The following is a 25,609-nucleotide window of genomic DNA, read 5'->3' on the forward strand; positions in this document are numbered from 1 at the left end:
CTTTGGTGGCTTTTTAAGGGAGCTTTGCCTCAGCCCACAAATGGCAGAAGTTCAATAAATCCCTTACAGATGAATCAATGAAATTCATTCAATACCCGTCGGGAGCTTACGCCTAGCACTCCACTCGCAGTGGTTAATTGCCGTATTGAAATCATCCCGAAAGGCCAATTTCAACCACATTAACAAACACGGACGAGGGTGCAATAATTAACATATATATTTTGTGTAATCACACGTTCACGATACACACATAAAATAAGCCAATGACCTACAGAAATGAGTACGTTAGGAGTAAGTCAATGTTGCTGAGAATTAAACCTGAAGAAGTCAAGTGGAGATGGGGCAGAATTACGGCACGAGAAGAACTCGACAAGAGATGAAAAACGAAATTAACGAATGAGCGGAGCCCGCGTGAGAAGGGCAAGCGTAGCCGAGAGAGACCGCAGAAGAGACCGTAGCAACGAGACAGTACCGTAGAGTTGGGAGGCCGCTAAAAAGTCAACTATTTTGATTATTTTACAAGGTAAGCCCCACTGAGCTATGTAGCTCTTTTTCAGAAGCGGACCTGGCCACAAATGATAGCTCAATAAAGTGAATTAATACGTGGAAATTTATTGCAGCCAAATACTTTAAATGTGGAAGGAAAAACCGGAGGACCCGGAGAAAAATCCACGCGACCATGGCGAGAGAGAAACACGCAAACTCCAAATATAAAGCAGGCGTCAGGGTCGGGATCGAGCCCACGGCCTCCTGTACACCAGGCAAGGGAACTAACATCTCCTAGCCATCGTGGCGCCCTGGACAGAAGCAACTGGGGTAAGGAAGGAATGTGAGGCCTTGTCCCAGCAGTGAGACATTACCGGCTGACAACAAGCGCAGGATTTATTTACGATTCGCACAATCGGGTGGATTCCACGATGATGGAAGTACGGCGCGGGAAACAGAACCCGACGACAATCACGAAAAGCGCCATTTTATTACCAGGGTGGTTTCAAGGCAAACTCCACACTTTTCCTCGTAGAATATCTTAAATGAGAGCGAATTGAAGGAAACTTCCCCCGTCGGTCTCAAGGACTCCACCCGCCACACCGCACTCACTTTGTCTCGTCGCCGTCATAACGTCTTCATCGCCAGGAGCGTGGAGTTATTTGCGCAGTCACGTCAGGACGTCCGCTCTCGCATCCTCGTCACAGTCTGACCGACTCTTGCCCGTTCCTAAACGTTCCGCACCAACGCTCAAACTCGAGCGTGCGAGACGGGCATCACCGGACAGCACTGTTAACCTCCTACATCGCCATTCGCTTTGGCGGTTCTCTTCACCAGATAATGAATCACACGACACGCCATCTCGCGCAGTCCGCGAGTCGAGATCAGACGTCTCTCGCATGTCGCTGCCACCCGAGGTGGGATGACTTTCGTGGTCCCCATTTGTTAATGTGGCCAACAACGGTGACTTGTTTGATAGCCACTGGAAATCTGGCTGTCGCCTGATGAACATAGTTGTAATTACTGGCGAAACGTCGTACTCAGATTGTAAATGTTGTGGCTTGGCTCTACAACACACCGGTGTGCTGTACTAGTGACGAATTGGCCACGTTCTGTTTACGTGACAACCCTTACTAATTGCCTGTGTCGGGTGGTGGTGGGTTAACGGCACATTTATATTTATGCCATCTAACCTAAAAACCTTTATTATTGATCATTATGGCCTATGTGGTACACATTTCCGCTGCTCTGGCTCACTGACTAACAGCTCACAGCTCACCGTTCTCCATATTTGCAAATATCCAGCCTGCTTTGCAGTAAAGATTCATCGACTCGTCAATGTGAGTCTGTTCTCGTTTTTTCATACGCGTGTGAACCAACTACTTACGATTCGTGCTAGTTATAACGCTAATGTTGTTTTCTTGCCATATCCTTCAACTTTATCCAGACTCTTACGAGGCATCCTTTCAGATCTCTCGCAGGGCAGTGTGGTGAACCCTTGGTGTTGGAGAACGGCCCACAGACACTACAGAGCAACCTGCAACCCCTTGAACCGACCACTGGTCTACACATAGCAGAGGGCACCATTTTCCCACTCGCTCTGCATATGAGAGTGATGTTCGTCGCACGATGGTGAAAACCGATATTCAACATTCTCGGAGCTGGGATTTAGTGAAGAAAGGGCTACGATGAGATTGAACGGAGCAAACGAGGCAGACAGCACAGGCTGAAGGCACGAGACGTAAAATACGAACGACTCGCTAAGATTGAGATGGAAAACCATTGATTCTCGAATAGAATTGCAAACGTGAATTGCAACAATTTGTCTGGCCGTGCGGGCGGGGCCGAGGGGGTAAATCGCCGCAGGCCTTAGCGATCGCGCTTTGTGTAGGCCGTACGTCACGGGCGACGCTTCGAGATGAGCGACTGCTGGTGGCAGTGGCGGGCGTGGTGTGAGCGGCGCGCGTCACTCGTAATTCCCGCGCACGCGCTTGTTTTCGGGGTCGAAGGGGGACTTGAGGTGCAACTTGGCCGGGTATTTGACGCCCATCCTCTCGATGGCATAGTCCCCGTTGCGCAGGAAGTCTGTGGTCACCTGAAAACGACAATCACGCAGTAGATAGTTGGTCACCACCAGGATCATCACGAATATTTAACCAAACTGAACTATTTTTTATTTTACCAGGTAAGGCCCCACTGAGCTATGCAACTCTTTTTCAGAAGCGACCTGGCCACAAATGATAGCTCAACGAAGTTGGCTCATCACGCGGACATGTACAGCAGCCAAATACTCTAAACGCGTGATGTCGATTCTAAATGCGGAGCGATAAACCGGGGGACCCGGAGAAAAATCCATACGACCAGGGGGTAGAACATTCAAACTCCAAATATACAGCAGGCATCACGGTCAGGATAGAGCCCACGACTTCCTGCATACCAAGCGAGGCAGTTAACATCTCGGCACCGTGGCACCAGCGTTGGAGCCGTGGGGTTCACATAGAGGTCTAAGCCAGTTTGTGAGCCAGAGGTGGCCAAGTGGCTCAGCGCAACGAGTGGAGAAGTCCGACACGCCTTGAAGATGGTTTTCAGTCAAACCTGATTCTACAGTTTCTCAAGTGGGATGAGTCGATAGCCTCAACCAGAACATTTACCCTGTGTGTGTGAGTACAGCGGGGAGCAGGAGTTAAGGGGTTTGCGCACTGTGGTATGAACCCGGAAAACTGAGTCAGATTCCGAGTCACAGCCACTGGTGCAGAGTGTAAACATCAGCACTGGGGAGACAAAGGCGGCGGGGCGTGGTTGCTGGTCACATCACCCTCTCATGCGCCGTTCCGGCCTTGTATGTACGTTGAACTTCTATCGCACCGTACGTAGCCAAACGTGCCAATCGGAGGTGAACAAGATGCTCACTTACGGCACGTTCCCCAAGAGTCGGTGTGGGCGACACGGGGGACCTTTGTCTTCATGTAGGCACAATAGATCTCTACATTTACTACATACGTGCCTGGAACCTGGGTGTAGCGGGGCTGCAGTGGATCGCTCACTGAGCTGGGAACTGGACTTAAAACCCTACGAGGCTGTTTGTTCTCCCCCCACCCCGTGCCCCCCCCCCCCCTTCTCTGCTCCGGTTTTTAATAAACGGGAGAGCTGGCGATGCCGGAGACCGCGCTAAGCACACGCTAAGCACACGCCAAGCACACGCCACTCGACGATGTGCCTCGAGACAAAAGCGCCCCTTGCTCCAGAAAGGCCACAGTCAGCGGCCAAAGCCGCTCGCGTTGGGTTGTGATCCACGGCGGAGGGTTGCAGCTGCTTTTGAGGCCGGCTGAAAAGAGTCGGGACGCACCAGCAGGGACTGAAGGGTGTTGTTGGGCAGAGTGTCCTGTGCCAGGCACACTCAAGTCACTCGCACGCGGAGGTGTTGACGGGAGGCTCGCATTTTCACACCTCCTGCTTGCAAACACTTTTGGTTATAATAATTACGATAATAATAATAATGTTGAATTTTTAGATCGCGCCGTTCCTGCAAAACTGCATCTCACACCGCTCTCGTCAAAGATCATGAACTATCATGACAAACTCCGGTCATCCTCGCAGCGGCATTTGCCTGGCCATCGAATAAAGGTGGTCACTGCGTCGTACACTTTCAGATGCGTCTCCGTTAGTTTTGTACACCAGCAGTGCAATGTTAAACGATGTACGGAACAAAGGTGCACCCATGCAATTTCTTGCATACGACGCTGCTGGCGGTAAGGGGCCTCCGCAAGCAGGAGCTGTAGAGAGCACCTCCCCGTAGGAGGGAACTTTGGCCTACTCTTCCACGCTGGGCAGACATCATGGGGGGCGGGGGGGGTGAGAAAAACTAAAGGCGTGTGTGTACAAACACAACGTGTGTACAAACACAGCGTGTGTACAAACACAGCTTGTGTACAAACACAATTTGTGTACAAACACAACGTGTGTACAAACACAACGCGTGTACAAACACAACTTGCGTACAAACACAACTTGTGTACAAACACAGCGTGTGTACAAACACAATGTGTACAAACACAGCGTGTGTACAAACACAATTTGTGTACAAACACAACTTGTGTAGAAACACAGCGTGCGTACAAACACAGCGTGTGTACAAACACAGCGTGCATACAAACACAGCATGCGTACAAACACAATTTGTGTACAAACACAACGTGTGTATAAACACAGCGTGTGTACAAACACAACTTGTGTACAAACACAGCGTGTGTACAAACACAACTTGTGTACAAACACAGCGTGCGTACAAACACATTTTGTGTACAAACACAACTTGTGTACAAACACAATTTGCGTACTAACACAATTTGTGTACAAACACAACTTGTGTACAAACACAATTTGCGTACAAACACAACTTGCGTACAAACACAGCGTGTGTACAAACACAGCGTGTGTACAAACACAATTTGTGTACAAACACAACTTGTGTACAAACACAGCGTGCGTACAAACACAGCGTGTGTACAAACACAGCGTGCATACAAACACAGCATGCGTACAAACACAATTTGTGTACAAACACAGCGTGTGTACAAACACAACTTGTGTACAAACACAGCGTGTGTACAAACACAACTTGTGTATAAACACAGCGTGCGTACAAACACAATTTGTGTACAAACACAATTTGTGTACAAACACAATTTGCGTACAAACACAGCGTGTGTACAAACACGTGTGTACAAACACAATTTGCGTACAAACACAATTTGTGTACAAACACAATTTGTGTACAAACACAATTTGTGTACAAACACAACTTGTGTACAAACACAATTTGTGTACAAACACAGCGTGTGCACCTCGAGCTAAATCAGCGCACACCGCTGGCGCGTGACAGCTCATTCACAGGGACGGCCTGCACGAGACACGAGGTCAAACGCCCGAATTGAAAGGGCAGCGTGCATATTTAGTTATATACGAACCACGCGCATACATACATACATCTTGTGTGTATAAGACAAAGACAACGATCTGCACCCCCCGTATAGCCGACAGAGGCTGTTGGGACGAGTGCTTCCAGCGAGCAGCTGTGAAGGCTGGCACAGCACACGAGGGGGTGGGTGTTGGCCAGTCACCGTGCCCGGGCCGCCTTTGTCTCCCCCAGTGCTGATGTTTACGCACACCCCACCAGGTGCCGAGTCGATCTAGGCAAGGCCCAGGACCAGTTGAGATATTCTCTGAGCAGGAGGTGACCTCGGGTCACTTGGGGTGTCGCGACCCCTCCTCTCACCCCCAACTAGAATTTCAGCTCACAACCTTCCAATTGTGAGTCGTTCGCTCTCCCGCTGAGCCACCTGGCTACGAGTAACAGCGGAAGGCTAAAGCCGCGATTTGACCCCAGGATCGAGGCGATCTAAACTCTGTCCTTGGCGTAGCCATTGTGAGCTCCCCGGGTGGGAGACTCAGATCCAGGCCTTGAACCCAGGATCGCAGCGGTGTCATTTAAAAGTCTGACAGCCATGAATGAGCCCCCTTGAGACAACCAAACAGACCCAGGGCTACAACTTATTTCTCGGCATCGCTGGCTCAGCACTGGGCGGTGGTGGCTATGCCCGTGGCCTGAAATCCAGCACTGTGGAGGCAGCAGCGAGGGTTGGTGGGCTATCCGCACAACGAGTGACCAAATGTTGCGAGACTCTCTCCCCGTGGGTATCGAGGTGCCAGACCGTTGCTTGCCAGCAGAATGCGGCACGGCAAAGTGTGGACTGATGTCACCGGTCCCTCCTCTATGGGATGGAGCAGGGGTGGCCAACCTCTAATAGACCAAGAGCCAAACAGTACCCAGGAGTTCTGCAAAGAGCCAGGTGTTTGAATATATATATATAAATGTGTATATATTAACAGTTTTTGGCACAGCACGGGAACCACTCACGATTGTTTGCTACGACTGTGATAGTGAATTCTACGTTACGCCCCTTCGATAGAGCCGCATGTGGTTGTTTAAAGAGACATATGCGGCTCGGGACACGCCGGTTGGCCACCGCTGGGATAGAGTGTTGCCCCCTCGCATTCGTGAGTTTTCTCCGGGTGCTCCGTTTTCCTTCCACGTGTATAAACACATGAATTGGCCGAAATATTTTACTATGTAGAAAACTGAAGAGGCATTGTTGTTGCCGGTTCCGTGGCTGTCAGCCCTGTCTTGTGAGAGATGCAATTTACATTAATGAGGCTATTGTATGTAAAATGAATCATGAGATGTTTTAAAATTCATGTATTACCTCTGAAAAAGCTGTTAATGAGCCCTCTGAGAGAGAGATGCGCAGACTCAGGGCGTGAACTCGGAATCTCATCTGCGCCGGCTTAGAGTCTCTGACACAGCCATTAACGTGTCTCCGATGAGACACTCAGCCACCTCACATCTTTGCAAAAATGTCCGAGCCAATCAGCCGCCAGCGCTCTAATGGGACGCTTAAAGTGTCACGGTTAATGTCATCAAGACAGTTTACGTAAAATGCGTTTGTAGGCAATGAGTAATTTTGCGGATTGGGGTGAAATTAAATTGGATTTTGATTACGAAGGGCAGCATTTGGTGTTTGTTTGTGTCAGGCCGTGACTGCACGGGTAAACTCGGGGTCAAAACGCCTAATTGCTTCCCAAGGAAATGCATCACAAACACGTTAAAAAATAAACGAATCATCGCAAAATGTCTGATTAAAACTCTTGCCCTTTCGCATCGAAGTAAAATCACGCTTTCCCCCGGGGAACACGCAACACGATTCTTCAGTGAATTTGTGTATGTGGGTTTTTTGTTGTTGTTGCGGGATTACACACAAACTTGTGGCCCACTTCAACGTCCCGTGGCTCAATCTCCCGTCGTAATTAGTACCAATCGGCCAGTTTCTCCTCTATCCAATTTAACCCTTTCCCGTGACGTATGTGTACGTCGTAGTTTTTACACACACGTCATCGGAATGGAATCAGATAATGTAACTTAATTGGTACGTCAGATCGGAAGATGTACTGACGCTCCCACGAGGCCACGCGGGAGGGCGCGTGCCACAGTTTGGCGCCAGCTATCGTAGAGGGCGGTCTTGTCGCTACAGTTCTCTCCGTTTGAGTACAATGTGTTTAAAAACAACGTCGTCAATGAGCCTCTCTAATTAAAATTAACGTTGAGCCGCTTGCACGTTCCGAGATTCAGCGGTAAACGGGACACCCACCCTGCGACTTGCAGACATCCCGGAACGGGAAAGGGTTAAGAAAACTTTTACAAACCGATTCGAGTGAAATGTAGCATGCCGCTTTGCGTAGGGCCTCAAATCCATCGCCGTCTGCTGAAGCGACACAGTGTCCCGCAGATTTATGTAATCATTTTTATACGAAAAATAATTTCTAATTATAAAAAAAAGTCTGGTACACTTTGGAAAAACAAATTTACATTTGTGCTTATACTGGCCATAAGACATTGTCATCGTAGGTTAGTATTTTATAAGTTTTGCTCAAACGATAAAGAAATCCATCCATCTCTCCAGGTACCTGCAATAGGCATGCCCCCCCCCACCCCCCATCTTGTGATGTGGTCAGATTTAGATACTTTATGAACCAAAATGAATAAAAACATTTAACATAATTCACCGTGTCACTCCACTGCTGAAGGCCTGCCCACACTGTGTGGGCCATGGGGCTTGTATGACCATACTTCACCACGCTGGGCAGCGGGGGTTGGTGGAAGGAGGGGGGGGGGTCCAGGATGGTTTAATAACTTGCTCGCCACCGACGTTATTAATCGCAACCGGGCATCTCATTGAGGTCACTGGGTTCACAGCGCAGGTTGTGCGACTCACTGCACCAACAGCTTCCCCTAAATCCAATCTGTGTAATTTGACGATGGTAATCATGACGACGACACTCGGACTAAGTTGACCATAGCTGGAATGTGGACTCACGGCTCTCAGCGACGGGAGCTCGGTAGCGACACAATCTGAGCTGCATGGCAGGGGGTCTTGGGAATGTAACGGAGGTGCAACAATTCGCCCCCCACGTGGCTCGATGGATCGTCTCACTTCGGGGTCACGGCTCTTTGGCCCCTCGTGGTGCACAGGGGAATCCATAGCGGACGCAGCGTCTCCGTTAGCCAGTCGCAAACAATGGTAGCATTACCATAGCACAATTGGAAATAATCGATCCTTGCAGGCGCCATTCAATGCAGGTATCTTGAGAGAGAGAATTGATTTTAATCGCTCAAATTGGTACCAATTCCGAGTGATGGAAACACGCACGTTACCGATTGACTTCATCGAACAAAATGTTAAGGTTACGAGTCGGGGCCCAACGTTAAATTAATATCCAGCTCACAAAAACTGTCAGCCGAAGCCTTTGGCGAGCCACCGTTGTCCACAGCGAGCGGTCGGAGGGCTGTGAGCGGGAATGAAATTGGGCCCCGTGACGCATTCACCCGCAAAAATAAAACACCGCCGAAAATCCCGCTGCGTCACGCGTGGCGTTATTCAGGAGCATCGGGGCCTGCGTGGGGGGGTGAGACACGGCTTAGTTCCCTGATCGATCGAAGAGTCCCGGGGGGGATCACGGGCCGAGCGAGGGTGGAGGGGGTTGGTGGCAGTGAAGCCGGACAGGGCGGCGGGGGGGAGGGCCGGGGGTGGGGGGGGGGGGAGGAAACGGTGAGGAAAGCGCCGGCAGCTCGGCGTAGCCGTAAACTGCGCGGCGGTGATTTGACGTGGAGGCCGCTGATATTTTGCGGCGTCAGCGCGGGTGAACCCTTGTGGATGTTTCATCCGTTTCCGACTGACGCTCGCGAATTCGCGCCGCGTTCAACCCCACCTGCTTGCTCGGCACCACGAGCCAGGGGTGGTGACCTCCAAGTGGCTCGGAGCAACGAGCCGGGATTTGCTGAGATCCTGGGTTTCAAGTTGGGTTTTGGGCCAAATGTCATGAAATAGCTCACTCAAGTTCAGTGAGTTTGTGAGTCTATGTCTGGTCACCAATTAATGCACAAAAATAAGCCATCTCAATAAATTTGGTTGTCTGCTTAAAAAATCATAATTTTGCAGCGCTACCGGCGACCATTAATTTGCCTTGAACGCTGCTGCATAATTAACAGCCCGCGCAGAAGACCGCCTTCCCATCAGCACTGCAGAGAGGGCACACTTCGGAAGCAGTTCTGCGATGTCATCTTCCAGGTGTCATTTCGTGACACGAGGTGGTGCTCTGCTCACTGCTTGAGTTCTGAACGTACGTGTCGTGTGGACTCAATGACACGACGCTGATTTACCTTACGTAGAGCCCTTATATCACAATACTTCACCACGATGCTGACTGCACATTTCAAAGCCGATTGGGAGGGGAGTAAAACATTTTTAAACCTTGGGTATTGGTAGCCAATGCAATGATCCATATTTGTTTTTGAGTCAGGGCCACGTGGTTGTAGTTTTACGCCAAACACCATTTAACCCTCCGCCACCTGACAAGATTGTCACCTTCTAGATTTTAAGTTTCCGTGACTGCAATGATCCATACTCTTTGGTTCTTTCGGTAAAGTCACGTAGGTAAAAATAAAAATAAAGTTAATGAAATCACGACGTCTCACACAAGCTTCCGTCATCAGGTGTAACTAGCACAGTAAGATTACTGTAATTTTGCTGTGCTAGTCACAGTCATTTTGCTGTGCTAGTTACACCTGATGACTAGTTACACCTGATAACTAGTTACACCTGATGCTAGTTACACCTGACGACTATTTACACCTGATGACTAGTTACACCTGATGCTAGTTACACCTGATGACTAGTTACACCTGATGCTAGTTACACCTGATGACTATTTACACCTGATGACTAGTTACACCTGATGCTAGCTACACCTGATGACTAGTTACACCTGATGACTAGTTACACCTGATGACTAGTTACACCTGATGACTAGTTACACCTGATGCTAGTTACACCTGATGCTAGTTACACCTCATGACTAGTTAGACCTGATGCTAGTTACACCTGATGCTAGTTACACCTGATGACTAGTTACACCTGATGCTAGTTACACCTGATGCTAGCTACACCTGATGACTAGTTACACCTGATGACTAGTTACACCTGATGGCGGAAGCTTGTGTTGCCTCCGAAATGTCGTGATTTGATTAACTTTATTTTTATTTTTTGATTTAAAGCTTTCGTGACTGCAGTAATTCATATTCTTAGTTTTTTCGGTAAAGTCACGTTGAAGAGAAACAACAAAATAACAAAATATATATAAAAACAATAAAAAATTCTCACGACGTTTCGACCATAACTCAAACGGTCATCATCAGGTGTGTCGGTTTGCATAAATGTATTTTGAAAACGGCATATTTATTTATTTATATAAAAATAACGTTTGCGTCACGCGCAACGATTGGCTGTTTGCCAGGACTAGTCCATCTATTTTTTGAAAAGAGGAGGGGGGAGACGAAATTTGTTTTTATGTATGCTGTCTGAAAGCCACTGTAAGCGTGAACAATCAATCAAGAACTGAAATGATTTATCAAATCTTTCCAATGATTGCTAAGATAGAATCCATCTTCTCGGTTGAAATTGTCTCTGTGTTTGTATATGTGGATAGCCTCATGAACGAATCTCTCATGGAAGCCAGATGGCTTACAAAGAACCTCCGTCTTGGAAAAGTCAATGGCATGTGAGCCTACTGAATTAGAACAATGATCTGCTACGGCCGAGGTGTTGGTCCTACCGTGTTTAAGGTCTGCTTTATGTTCACGAATGCGGTCCGAGATATGGCGTTTGGTTTCTCCAATGTAACTACTACCACAGAGGCAACTTAGTTTGTAGACACCAGGGTATTGTATGTCCGGAATCACATCTTTTACAGACGGAACCAGATCACGGATTTTATGTAATGTGTTGAAACGGACCTGGATCTTGTGTTTATTCAAGATTTTGGAGATCTTTTTTGTGATCCCAGCAATGTAGGGTAAAGTGATGGTTTTGAAAGGCTCCTCAAGAGGGTTCTTCTTCATGGTTTGAGTGATAGCTTTGCGGATTGTATAGTCGGAGTAACCATTAGCCCTAAGAGCTTGGTGTACGTGCTTGAGTTCACTGCTTATGTGTTCCTGGTCGGATATGCATTGGGCTCTATGATACAGAGTCTTGATGAGAGAATTCTTCTGTGATGGATGGTGGTGGGAATCCGGTTTCAGATAAGCATCCGTATGGGTAGCTTTCCTGTAGACAGAGTGGCTCATTGAACCATCAGGTCTCTTTTTAATTAGGACATCCAAAAAAGGTATCTTGCCATCTATTTCGACTTCCATGGTAAATCTGATGGCTGGGTGTATGGAATTGATGTGGTCGAAGAATTGGTCTAGAGCAGGCCGGCCATGTGGCCAGATGACAAAAGTGTCATCCACGTACCTCTTCCATAAGGTTGGGCGCAGAGTGGCAGTCTGGATGGCGTCAGTCTCAAATTTCTCCATGAAAATGTTAGCTATAACTGGAGAAAGGGGGGAGCCCATTGGGGTGCCCTCAGTTTGTTTGTAGAAAGTTCCATTCCAAGTGAAGTATGTATTGGTTAAACAGTGTCTCACCAGGGGGGGTACCTCAGTGTTTAGTCCTTGATGAACCATGATAAAGTTGATACACCTCTTCGTCCCATAGTCTCTACTATCAGCTCCCCCACCTACAAACTAGCTCGTTTTTTGTCTGAAATCCTGCGTCCTTTCACTGGAAAGACCACCTCTGCGGTACAAAATTCTACTCACCTGGTATCAACAATCAAGGGTATTTCCCTGTCCCCAGACGACCTGCTTGTCAGTTTTGATGTAGTTTCCTTATTCACCAAGGTTCCTGTACCTGACACCATTGCAATCATTGAAGACTTGGTTCATCAAGGACTAAACACTGAGGTACCCCCCCTGGTGAGACACTGTTTAACCAATACATACTTCACTTGGAATGGAACTTTCTACAAACAAACTGAGGGCACCCCAATGGGCTCCCCCCTTTCTCCAGTTATAGCTAACATTTTCATGGAGAAATTTGAGACTGACGCCATCCAGACTGCCACTCTGCGCCCAACCTTATGGAAGAGGTACGTGGATGACACTTTTGTCATCTGGCCACATGGCCGGCCTGCTCTAGACCAATTCTTCGACCACATCAATTCCATACACCCAGCCATCAGATTTACCATGGAAGTCGAAATAGATGGCAAGATACCTTTTTTGGATGTCCTAATTAAAAAGAGACCTGATGGTTCAATGAGCCACTCTGTCTACAGGAAAGCTACCCATACGGATGCTTATCTGAAACCGGATTCCCACCACCATCCATCACAGAAGAATTCTCTCATCAAGACTCTGTATCATAGAGCCCAATGCATATCCGACCAGGAACACATAAGCAGTGAACTCAAGCACGTACACCAAGCTCTTAGGGCTAATGGTTACTCCGACTATACAATCCGCAAAGCTATCACTCAAACCATGAAGAAGAACCCTCTTGAGGAGCCTTTCAAAACCATCACTTTACCCTACATTGCTGGGATCACAAAAAAGATCTCCAAAATCTTGAATAAACACAAGATCCAGGTCCGTTTCAACACATTACATAAAATCCGTGATCTGGTTCCGTCTGTAAAAGATGTGATTCCGGACATACAATACCCTGGTGTCTACAAACTAAGTTGCCTCTGTGGTAGTAGTTACATTGGAGAAACCAAACGCCATATCTCGGACCGCATTCGTGAACATAAAGCAGACCTTAAACACGGTAGGACCAACACCTCGGCCGTAGCAGATCATTGTTCTAATTCAGTAGGCTCACATGCCATTGACTTTTCCAAGACGGAGGTTCTTTGTAAGCCATCTGGCTTCCATGAGAGATTCGTTCATGAGGCTATCCACATATACAAGCACAGAGACAATTTCAACCGAGAAGATGGATTCTATCTTAGCAATCATTGGAAAGATTTGATAAATCATTTCAGTTCTTGATTGATTGTTCACGCTTACAGTGGCTTTCAGACAGCATAAAAAAAAAATTCGTCTCCCCCCTCCTCTTTTCAAAAAATAGATGGACTAGTCCTGGGCAAACTGCCAATCGCTGCGCGTGACGCAAACGTAATTTTTTATATATAAATAAATAAATATGCCGTTTTAAAAATACATTTATGCAAACCGACACACCTGATGATGACCGTTTGAGTTATGGTCGAAACGTCGTGAGAATTTTTTATTGTTTTATATATATTTTGTTATTCTGTTGTTTCTCTTCAACGTGACTTTACCGAAAAAACTAAGAATAAGATGGATTCTATCTTAGCAATCATTGGAAAGATTTGATAAATCATTTCAGTTCTTGATTGATTGTTCACGCTTACAGTGGCTTTCAGACAGCATACATAAAAACAAATTTCGTCTCCCCCCTCCTCTTTTCAAAAAATAGATGGACTAGTCCTGGCAAACAGCCAATCGTTGCGCGTGACGCAAACGTTATTTTTATATAAATAAATAAATATGCCGTTTTCAAAATACATTTATGCAAACCGACACACCTGATGATGACCGTTTGAGTTATGGTCGAAACGTCGTGAGAATTTTTTATTGTTTTATATATATTTTGTTATTTTGTTGTTTCTCTTCAACGTGACTTTACCGAAAAAACTAAGAATATTTATTTTTATTCTTACCTACGTGACTTTACCGAAAGAACCAAAGACTAAAGATTGTCACGTCTACACTAATATTCGTATTCTTACGGTGGTGGCTCGAGGCTCCGTGAGTGAATTCGACTTTGACGCCCGACGACGCTTCGCCGCGACCGCGTCGCGTTTCACCAGCGAGTGAACTCCGGGGGGTGGGGGTAGAATTCAAAATCTCCGCCGCCTGAGGAAGCTCGGAGCGGCGTCGGCGAAACGGCGCCCAACGTCGATTGCCGAATTCAGTCGCGGAAGCCTCGAGCCACCGTTGAGGAAGAGCGTTGCAGGTCAGACTTTGATCAATGTAAAAAGAGTAAGAAACAATAATACCCGCTGGGGGGTGGAGTGCTGGCAAACTACCACCACGTGGCCCGACTCAAAAGCGATAAATGTTGATTTTTCTTTGCGAGCGTGAACGCCGCTGCGCGCACACGAGCCAGAGGGCCCGGCGTCGACGGCGGCGTTGCGAGAAGCGGAGATGAGAGGCGGCGTTTGAAGTTAGCGGCGGGGGGGGGGGGTTCGTGCTATCTTGTCGCGAGCTACTCCCGACGCGTTTGCGGCTCACGCGTTTGCTGAAAAACGTACGTTGAAGACGCCGCGACAATGCCGCTCGCGGAAGTAGCCCATCGCGATGGCGCGCCGCGGGGCCGTGATGCGGCGACGCCGCGAGGATCGTGGGAGACGGTGGTGGCTTACGGAAGGCCCTCATCAGCCAGCGGCGGATTGACCACGGCTGCTGACGACGATGAACTCACTGCACTCGGCATGAACCGACGTGTTCACCAGGCGCGGACGCACGCTGCGTTCTGGCCCCAACGCCTCTCCTCCTCTCATCGCCGGCCCTTCCCCACTCAGCCGCATCTATCGATGCCTCATCCGTTCCCAGCTGCCATGAAAAGGTCAGGGGGAATTAATATCGTCGAGCGCCTTAAAAAACACGGGAATAACCCCTCGCGTGCGCCGCGTGTGAAGGAGTGCCTATGAAGGCCCGAGCGCCGTGCGGTGATGGTGGTGGTGAGGGTGGTGGTGAGGGTGGTGAGGATGGTGTAGCCGGCACCTGGGCAGCGATCGTGTAGCGGTCAGCACGCGACGCTTTCAACCTGGGAACCCGGGTTCGATTCCTGCTCACGGCCAACCCCAGTGACGATTATTTGAAACGATCCTGGGCCTCCGCTAGGTCAACTCAGTCTCAAATGAGTACCTGGTATGGTGTATAAACATCACCACTGGGGAGACAAAGGCAGCCGGGCGTGGTTCTGGATACCCACCCCCTCATGTGCTGTTCCGGCCTTCATAGGTAACAGCACTTGCCCCAAAAGTCTGTTAAGGCTACATGGGGGATCTTTGTTTTTGTGGCCAGCACCTCTGATTACAGTTGGCCAAGTACGGTGCAAATCGAAATACATACAGCACTATGTCCTGGCACCCTCTGTCTCCCCAGTGCTGATGTTTACCCACATTACACTGATTACTCGTCTAAGGCCGAGTTGACCTAGGGGAGGCTTAGGGCCGGTTCAGATCGTCGCTGACCGAGCTAAGACGTGAGTGCTCACACTTTGCCCCACCACACGCTACCGGCCGATCAGCCGTGGGCGAACCCATTTGTCCTGCCGAGTCAACAGAGGATTTAAGAAAATTGCACATGTGTTTGAATATGCAGCACGATTAAGAATTTAACTTCAAAGTTAAATGGCGTAACGCAAATTCTAAATTCTGCTCATGTTGAAGGACTCCTGCACGCCGTGTCGCGTGTGGGAGCTGTTTGACCATACTTCACCACACTGGCCAGTGCTGGTTGGTGAAAGGGGAGCCCGGGACCGGTTCGGATATCACCCGCCACCGATGTTAGCCGTAGCCGGGAATCGAACTCAGGTCGATGGGTTCACAGGGCGGTGTGCAAAAATCACTGCGTCGTCACTCACCATACAAAGGCGTAACTCACACACACAAATGTTCATTACGTCGTGAAAATATTTCGGCAGCTGGGATGCGAGGTGATTTTTTTTCTCTCGTTTGAGAAGAAAATTTCATCCGGACGGTCCTGGCAGCAAAACAAGAACGCGACCGGGGATATTCCGAGCTCACGACCCTCCACTGCTGCATCGGCAGCACGGTGACGCGGCCCAGCGGTTCGCGGTTCGAGCGACCGTTGAACCGACTTTTGTTCGATGGTTGGTCGCAGAGGTCCGTGGTTCAACTGATGCCACCGCCCCGATTATCACCGCGGATGTAATCACCGCGGTGACTCTACACCGCTGTCTGCGTTCGTAGCGCAGCCGCATGACCGCTACACCACCGCTGCCCAGGTCCTGGCCACACCACCCACGGCACCCTCGGCACCCACGGCACCCTCACTACCCACGCCACCCTCACTACCCACGCCACCCTCCCCACCCTCGCCACCCACGGCACCCACGGCACCCTCACTACCCTCGCCACCCTCGCCACCCTCGCCACCCACGGCACCCACGACACCCTCACTACCCACGCCACCCTCGCCACCCTCGCCACCCTCACCACCCACACCACCCACGGCACCCACGGCACCCACCCCACCCACACCACCCACACCACCCACACCACCCACGGCACCCACGGCACCCACGACACCCTCACGACCCTCGCCACCCACGGCACCCACGGCACCCACGGCACCCACACCACCCACACCACCCACACCACCCTCGCCACCCACGCCACCCACACCTCATATTTAGCTCTTTCGGTAAAGTCACGTTGAAGGGAAACAATAAAATAATAAAATATATATTGTCACGTTGAAGGGAAACAATAAAATAATAATATATATAACATATTGTTATATATTTTATTATTTTATTGTTTCCCTTCAACGTGACTTTACCTAAAGAGCTAAGAATATGAATTGCTGCAGTCACGAAAGCTTTAAATCAAAATTCACCCACACCTCGTGCGGCGCTCGGCCTTCGCGGGCGCTCGTGAACACGCGGCGCACGCGAGGGGGTCACTGCCAGGCTTGCTCAGGAGCTGGAGGGTGTCGAAGTGCAGCAGACGGCCGAGGTCTCGCGGTGCCGCTCGCACAAGGAGGCCACTGCGTGCCGGCGTCACCGTCGTGATTTATTTTATTTTTTTACCTACTACGTGACTTTACCGAAAGAACCAAAGAGTATGGATTCCTGCAGTCACGAAAGCTTCAAATCAAGATGGAATTTTAAAGATGACCTGCAATGTAATCGTTTGGCATTTCACACACACACACGGCAATGAGTTCACACACACACGACAATGAGTTCCTCCGACTGCAAAACTTGGCAGGGCACTCTGTCCTGGGTAAACAAGTGGAGCAAATTAATCACGTAAAATGTGGCAGTGATGTCAGTTTAACAACAATAACAACCGGCGTTCAGCACTAAGTGGCGGTGACATCACCTGTGCCAGGCTAGGTGCATTTTGATGTCAGTATACGCACACAAACACACACACAAAGGTCCGTCACTGACGTTAGCCGAGAGCGGGTATCGAACTTGGGTCATCGGGTTCGTCGTGCAATGCGTGAATCACTGTGACAAACAAAGATCCCCCATATAGCCTGGACACACTTTTAAGGCCAGCACAGCACACGAAGGGATGGTATGGTCCGGCCGCCTTTGTCTCCCGAGTGGCGATGTTCACACATCCCACCAGGTACTCATTTGAGACTGGGTCGACCTAAAACACATGCACACAAGACAAAGATCCCCCGTATAGCCTTAACAGACTCTTGGAGCAAGTGCTGTTAGCACACGTACATTCAAGGCACTGATGAAAGGCCCACCGACAGAAAGAGAGCTCGCTCGCGATGAAACAAATGATAAAATCTATAAGGCCGCCCTGCATAATTGTGTGGGATCCTTGAGGGATAATCAAGCAGATTGTCACGTGAGAGGGATCGGAGATTGAGAGGAATCCCAGAGGAGCCACGGAACGCCGAGGCCAAACCACGGCGCTCAACACGACGACGAAGACGGCCTCCAATGAGTACCTGATGCGGTGTGTCAACATCGCCACTAGGGGACAAAGGCGGCCGGGCGTGGTGCTGGACACCCACAAACCTCGTGTGCGGTACCGCCTTCAAAGGTGCTCGCTAACAGCACTTGCCCCAACAATCCTTTGGATAGCTACATGGGGATCAGTCTTTGTGTGTTTAAAGTTGGCACATGTCCGGGATTGACCCAGACAGTCTGATAATTTGTAACAGTGTTCAGGTAACAGGAATTGATTTGTGTCGACATCTGCTGGTATCGTGTTGAACTTTATTGCAGTTTACTGCACAGTTTTAGTGGACCTAGGCTGACTGAGACATATGTCCGGGTTTGTGCAGGAATGTATGTACATACATAACTGTGTGTGTATGTATGTTGAACTTCTTTCGCATCGTACGTAGCCAACCGTGCTAATCGGAGGTACGGGGAAAGGACAACAAACTAAACACAAAAAGCAGTTCTAAAGAAATTAGTTTGTCAACCTAGATGATTTAAAAGTGCATAGCTCCAGTGGCTTCCTAATATCGGAAGGGAAGAGCGTTCCAGACGGCCGCGGAAGCGCATCTGAAAACGCCGCGCGATGCGGTGACCACCGCCTTTATTCGATGGCAGCAGCCAAAAGCCGCTGCTGCTGCGAGGATGACCACCGGAGGAGTTTGCGTGATGATGGTTTGTGCTGCTTGACGAGATTAGCAGCGAGGTGTTGTGGTTAATTTGTGGCAAGCACTTTGTGTGCAATGGGTGCGACATTATATGCCAGTATACGATGGCATCCTAGACCGGCACTTTCACAACGGTTCCTATTCCTACATCACGATGCTTCCACAGAGAGGAAACACATTTTAACAATGGCTGCAGGTCTGAATAGTTCTAAACAACACGCAAAAATGTGTTAAATGCACACAGCCTCTGCATGTTATGCAACAACCATTAGCAGTTCCTTAAGAAGTGGACTGTGGTCTCCTCTTATCTTTGGTCACCATCAAGATAAATTTCAGCAAATGTGAACAACTGACAGGTACAGTAAGCAGTGATGCAGTGACAGACAACAGTGGTCTGGTATTCGTCTTGATCAGGACTCATCAGCACAATATCGTCACCGATGCTCACGGATGCAAAGTCTGCCTGAGACCACGGATGGGGAGTCCCCAGTTCCACATTGTGAGGGCTCATGAGCTCCTCATTCGCCCACAATAGGACGAATAGGTTTCATACACGGAATTCTACATTTCCATTATGATCACTGTGTGTATGCGCATACGTCTGCATGTCCACGCACGCACACGCAGGCAGGCAAAGTGTACGTAGCATCAGGTCAGCACAGGAGGTTTTCAGCGTCAGCCTTGTAGGGTGTGTTGGGAGCAAGTGCTGTTAGCGAGCACCTATTAAGGCCGGAGGGGCACACGAGGGGGTGTGTGGCCAGCACCACGCCCCACCACCTTTGTCTCCCCAGTGGCGATGTTTCACACCGCACCAGGTACTCATTGGAGGCTGAGTCGACCTAGGGGAGGCCCCGGACCGGTTCAGATAATCGTCACCGGTGTTGGCCGATGCGCCACCGCTCCATGCACACAGACACACACAGGAATAGAGCCGGCAGGGCAATGCGTAGAATTGGCATTAAAAGCTCTCCGATCGATGCTATTGAATGGGGGCAGCTGGGAAGCGTCCCCAACCCCCACCCCTGGTGCACGCTGGTGGAGAGCGGCTCATGCACCGAGAGCATTGTTATGCGAGGCGTATGTGCACATCGCATCATGCCGTGGGATACAAAGCCGCGTGCACGCGGACGCACGCAGATACTCGCGTGTATCCCTCCGTCCGTCCGTCCGTCCCGCGTCCTTTCTCAAAGACGTCGGCGATCGCGGCCTTCTTCCTTCCACTTCGCTCTGTCCGCGATGTTCACTCGAGAACTAGGCATCGGATACCCCTCCCAATCGCATGCAACTGTTCCAATTGCCGACGTAACTTATTCACGGTGAAGGTTACGTCAGTAAATGTGAACGGCTGACAGGAGCAGCAGCAGCAGTGATGCGGCGGCAGGCAACTGCGGCGAGGTATTCTCCAAGTAGTCACGAACTGGCACGTTTTTGGTTGCGTAACAAACCTTGCTAGTTGGCTGTGTCGGGTGGTGGTGGGTTAACGACACATTGATGTTTACGCGATCTCACACATACAACATTTGTTATGAATCCCACTGGTCACGACAGCTTTGTGTGTTCGACTGACGTCACTTCATTTTCTGTCTTCCTCTAGCTTTTTTGTGCCAAGAATTTTCCGAGTCAAAAAATACGCAATTCAGTCTCTCGTTGTCTCATTTGACATGTCTAAAAAAAAATCTAAAATTACACATATACATCAACAAATATAAACACATCCGTGTGTGCGTATACGTCTGTATGTACAGTGTTGCTTTTTGTCAATCCACTGCTGGATGAGGGCCTTCCCATGCCGTGCGGTGTCACGTGGGGGTTTTCTCACCGTTAAATGTACTACGTACGCAAAACGTATGGAACTAATACATGTATATACGTTTCTGATTGTGTGTTTGTTTGTGCCCGTGTGTATGTGGGGAGCGGTCGTGTAGCGGTTAGCACATTGCACTATGAACCCGGCGTCCCGACTTCGATTCCCGTTCATAGCCAACACCAGTGACAATTATCTGAACTGGTCATGGGCCTCCTCTAGGTCGACTCAGACTCAAATGTGTACCTGGTGCGGTGTGTAAACATGGCCACTTTGGAGACAAAGGCGGCCGGGCGTAGTGCTGGCAACCCACCCCCTCGTGTACCGTGCTGGCCTGCGTAGGTGCTCGCTAACAGCACTTGCCCCAACAGTATGTTAAGGCTATACGGGGGATATATATAAACGCATGTATCTCTCTCTCCTTCTGTGTGCACGCAATCTGCTACTCGTGCAGGAATGAGTGACGAGTGACAAACGCAGTGGCGTTTAAGAACAAAACAGTTGGGAGGCCGCAGGTTCACATCCCGGTTCGCGGGTCAACTTAGACCCTCATCCCTCGAAGGTTAACAAAGCCACGGCAAGGTGACAGTCAACACGCTACACATACACTTTCAAGAACCCCCCCAACCACCCAACCACAAACCCCACACTCTGCCAAACCCCATGAACTATTTTCCAGAACTCAGCCCTGGACAGCTCCGGCCACAATTATTCCCCGCACTGGCTCCCCAAAATCAGTCAGTGAGCCAGTATCCTTAATTTCACAGGGACGAATGAAATAGACCCCTATGGGATGTGCTAATTATTGGCATAACGACGTCGAATTTGTCACTCCATTGTGGCGGAGAGAGTGAGAAAGACGAGCGAGCAGCATCCCACGCTATGTCTGAGCGGGGAGGCACACTTTGACTCGACTCCACCGGCCGTCGGTTCCTGCGCTGGCGGCCCTCAACCATCCTCTCCCTGGGCACACACCGGGGCCGCCCCACCCCGAGGCTTTTAAGGCGCATCAGAGGAACTTCAAGCGGCGCGAGGAGCACTTCCCACGTGCGCGGCGGAGCGAGCGGGCCCCGCTGGGGGTCAGCGAGTGGGTTCGTGTCCATCGGGCGAGTCGACACGAATTCCTCTTGAAACGTCCGGTGCGGCGAGGGGTGCAAGGCTTTTAGGGCTCGGCGGGAGAGCGACGAGAGGTTGGCGGGCGGGCGAGAGCAGGCCGAATGAAATTTAAAATCAATGAAACAAGGCAGCCGGGAAAGCCGGCGCGGGACGTCTCTCCCGACGTTCAAAGGATTTGCTTCCACGGGCAAGCGATTGAGATGGACTCTCATCATTCGCGGGCTGCGATTCGATTCACAAATTGATTGTTTTTCGTTCCATCCTTTTACCCCCAAAGTTATTATGTCACATTTAGTCCCTCTCGTTCGGTAGTATTTTAATAAAATTTGCACCAATCGTAAAAAATATTATAGTCTCATGCACGTGAGTCTGCACGTGTTACGAGCGTAAGAATCGGCTTTGATCCGATGCCAAAATTCCTTCCAAATTACTGATCCAGAGATCTCTCGAGCTGGGCTCTCCGGTTCCTTAATAAATCGATTCCTTATTAATCGACTACTAAATAGATCGATGACTTAATCAATCGATTACTCTCCTCAACTAATTATCCGTTCTGTTACACGACTAACCGGAGGACGCGGAAATAGTTGGGCTAAAATCATATGCGTTCGCTAACTTTTTCTCCACTGTTCCCACCTAACAGAAATTTTGCCAGAGCATTCCATGACCTAACCCAAACATCAATTATGAATCCGGTACATGTCGCTAGGGTTTCATATTTTGCCGAGGTCTGGCCCGACAGGTCCCCGAATGACAAACCGCCCTGGTTCCTACTGCTACCCATAACCCCGCTCGTGTGCACGGCAAAGAATTCCGGGGCGCGCACACTCATTTAATTTTTTAGGTGCCCCGCTGAAAATATTCCTTTTGAGCTCTCGGGACACAAATAGATTTCTTCAAAATAAGTAAAAAAACTCAAACGTTATCAATTTGCAATTGTGGTGGATTCAGCAAATGGCAGCAGCAGCTTTCATTTGACACCGAGGTTAAAATCCGTTGTGGCTGTGGAGCCCCCCGATTTCCACTGACTGTCGCAATCGCCTCTCAGCAGGCGATTGAATGTTGTGAGAGTGATGGGCGATGTGTTGGACAACGTGTATCAGCAGAGTGTTCAACGATTTAATACGAAACGGAAATTATTTGGCACTGCTGCTGCTGCTTTGGCAGTGGTGAAAAAGCACAAACTAACAACGAAAACGGAAATACATTTAACGGGCGATGTTTCAGGAAACGGCTGTTCATCATAGCACGTGAAAACAGCTTCAATTTTATTTGCTAAATGAGTCAGGGCTTATTGCCCAAAATGTCACCTCTTATATATTTATCTTTTTAAGGCCAGAATGTAACTGTTGAATGTGTTGAGTTTTTTTATAATAATAGAATTTAGATTGGTGGGAGATGTATAGAGGCTCTGAATTGAAATGCTGTTTTCTGTATAATTTCTCCCTATTATTATTTAAGCGGGGTAACTATAAACCGGCCAGGTGGTACAGGCAACAGAGTGAGTGGCTCACAATCACAAGTTCAGATCCCGGTTGAGAGTTGACTCAGGCCATCACTTTTTGGGGAAGCCATCAGTGCTTGCCCTTTGGCTAGACTTCCCCCGCCATAGGAATGTGGGATTTCCACCAGTGGCTCAGGACTGCAAACGGGAAATCAGCGCCGCGTCAATGCTCGTTTGAGAAGAGCGACGCGGAGAGCCCCGTGGTCCCGTTCCGTACGGCGTCGTGGTGATGTACGCGTCTCTGACGACGGGACAATTGCCGTGGCGATGCTGCGCAGCTTCCCGATGCGTGCTTGGGCCGTGCCCCATGTGTCGTTCGCCAAGAATGTCCGACGTTTACGCCCCACGTACTGAGAGCTTCTTCGGGAACTGAAGCTATTGCAGGCGTTGAAACTCGCACCACATTTGTGCCGAACGACACGCGGTGGGGGGGGTTGGGGTACAACCTGGAAGCGCGCTCGAGAACGAAGCAGCGCAAACGCGGCAACCAAACCCATGGAAAGACGCTGGGTTTTGGCTGCTGTATGTGGATCTGGCACTTTCACTATCGCTTTGTGAACAAGGGTGTTGAAGACCCTGCGACGTGGTTCGCAACAGGAGGCTACCGAGTGCCGTAGCCACGACGCAAAAAGCGTGGAACGCCACGAGGGTTCTCGCTTCCCCCGTAGACGCTGGACCACGGTGAATCGTCGCGTTCGGACACCGCACGGCAGATGGTGCCATCTCCTGCGCGAGTGGAAGCCCCGAGGCGGTTCCACCTGCGGCCGCGGAGGGGACCGGACGACGGCCAACCGCCGCCCGTCCACTGAGGACCATCGGACGACGGCACCAAAGCAATCCGCCAGCTCACGGTCGGCGCCGTCGAGTGGCTCAAGAACCTGGACCTCAATTATAACATTCGTGGCGGTTACACAAATCAGTTGGTTTGTCGTTGCAATGCGCCGTGTGCCAGAAGAAGAACAGGGTTAACATACTCTTTGGTTCTTCACGTAGATATGAGGTGAAATAAATCACGAAGCGCAACACAAGCGTCCGTCACCTGATGATGGACGCTTGTGTTGCACTCGAAACGTCGTGATTTATTTAATTTTATTTCTACCCACGTGACTTCACCGAAATAACTAAAGAGTATGGATTCCTGCAGTCACGAAAGCTTCAATCAAGATTGAACAGGGTTAACGTTGTGCTTTCTATTTATTTATTTATTATTGTTGTTCTTAGCACTGTTCCCAGGTTAGGGTGCCCCATAAATTGACCAAACTTCTGTACGCGGCAGAAGCTGTCTCACAGATGGCCACGAGAGTCCATGAATTATTAGTGAACAGAGTGGCTCAACCGGCAGGGCGCGCGAGAGACACGGGCGGCACGCGGAGTTTCGTCTCGCCTTCCACACACGGGGTCATTCGCTTCACGCGTGAACTCGCGGGAACTTGATAATAGAAAATAAATAAATCTAAACATAGAAAAAAATTTCTCCGAGGGCGCCCGCTGCAATAACAGAATGGATATTAGCCTCGCAAATGTTCCCCTAAGACTAAAACATACATTGGAACATGCGCACATGTCATGGGTTGTGTGTGTACACGTGTGTGTGTGTGTGTAACAACAGTCTGGACCACTGGACGGGTTCCGCAGGATTGGAAGGATGCCCTGGTGGTCCCCCTTTTTAAGAAGGGGGACCGCACAAACAATTACAGGGGCATCTAACTCCTCAAGTGTGCCGGGAAAGGTCCTGGCAAGGATTATTCAACATCGCCTTGCCAGGCACGCTGATGAGAGGCTTGCGGAGCCCAAATGCGGTTTCAGGAAAGGGCGGTCCTGCACAGATGCCATATTTTCTGTCCGTCTGCTACAGCAGAGGTGTAGGGAATTCCAACAAGACCTATATCTCTGCTTGATTGACCTGGTCAAGGCCTATGATACCATCAGTAGGCCTGGGCTCTGGGTTGTTCTTCATGCTTTTGGAGAACCTGACCCTCTGCTCACGGTCATTAAGGACCTTCATGATGGTGAGCGGGCCCGGGTAAAACTACGTGGCCGGGAGTCAGAGCCATTCCCTGTACACCTTGGGGTGCGACAGGGATATCCTCTGGCTCCCACATTATTTAACATCTATTTTGACCACGTAGTTCGTGAAGCCTTCAATAGCTGTACCGGGAGAATCTCCATATGGTACAGATATAATGGGAGGCTGATCGATGCCCCGGTGCGGTCAAGGGATGGCTCCCTATTGCTCAACCATGTTATGTATGCTGATGATTTGGTAATAGCTGCTCATTCAGAGGAGGAGTTGGAGACGTAGCTGCTGAGACTGGAGCGTGCCACTAAGAGGTGGGGCCTTACCATC

The 25,609-nt window shown here is 49.6% G+C and overlaps 1 protein-coding gene across 6 annotated transcripts in view; it reads right to left on the reverse strand.

Annotated features, from left to right (window-relative positions):
* Positions 1 to 201: 201 nt before the first annotated feature.
* The window catches only part of SARDH (sarcosine dehydrogenase), a 103,267-nt gene continuing 77,859 nt past the window's right edge, over positions 202 to 25,609 (reverse strand). For 5 of the 6 annotated variants that reach the window (XM_076074729.1, XM_032973222.2, XM_032973225.2 and 2 more), the window contains one exon: positions 202 to 2,581. In XM_076074729.1, coding sequence (XP_075930844.1) covers positions 2,453 to 2,581 — 129 coding nt within the window. In that variant the 3' untranslated portion in view covers positions 202 to 2,452. The remainder of the gene's footprint in view (positions 2,582 to 25,609) is intronic. The other variant, XM_076074730.1, reaches the window with a different exon arrangement.

Source organism: Petromyzon marinus, chromosome 50 (genome assembly GCF_048934315.1).
Source record: "Petromyzon marinus isolate PM22_M1 ecotype Great Lakes invasive population chromosome 50, UKy_Petmar_22M1.pri1.0, whole genome shotgun sequence".
Classification (NCBI taxonomy): Eukaryota; Metazoa; Chordata; class Hyperoartia; order Petromyzontiformes; family Petromyzontidae; genus Petromyzon; species Petromyzon marinus.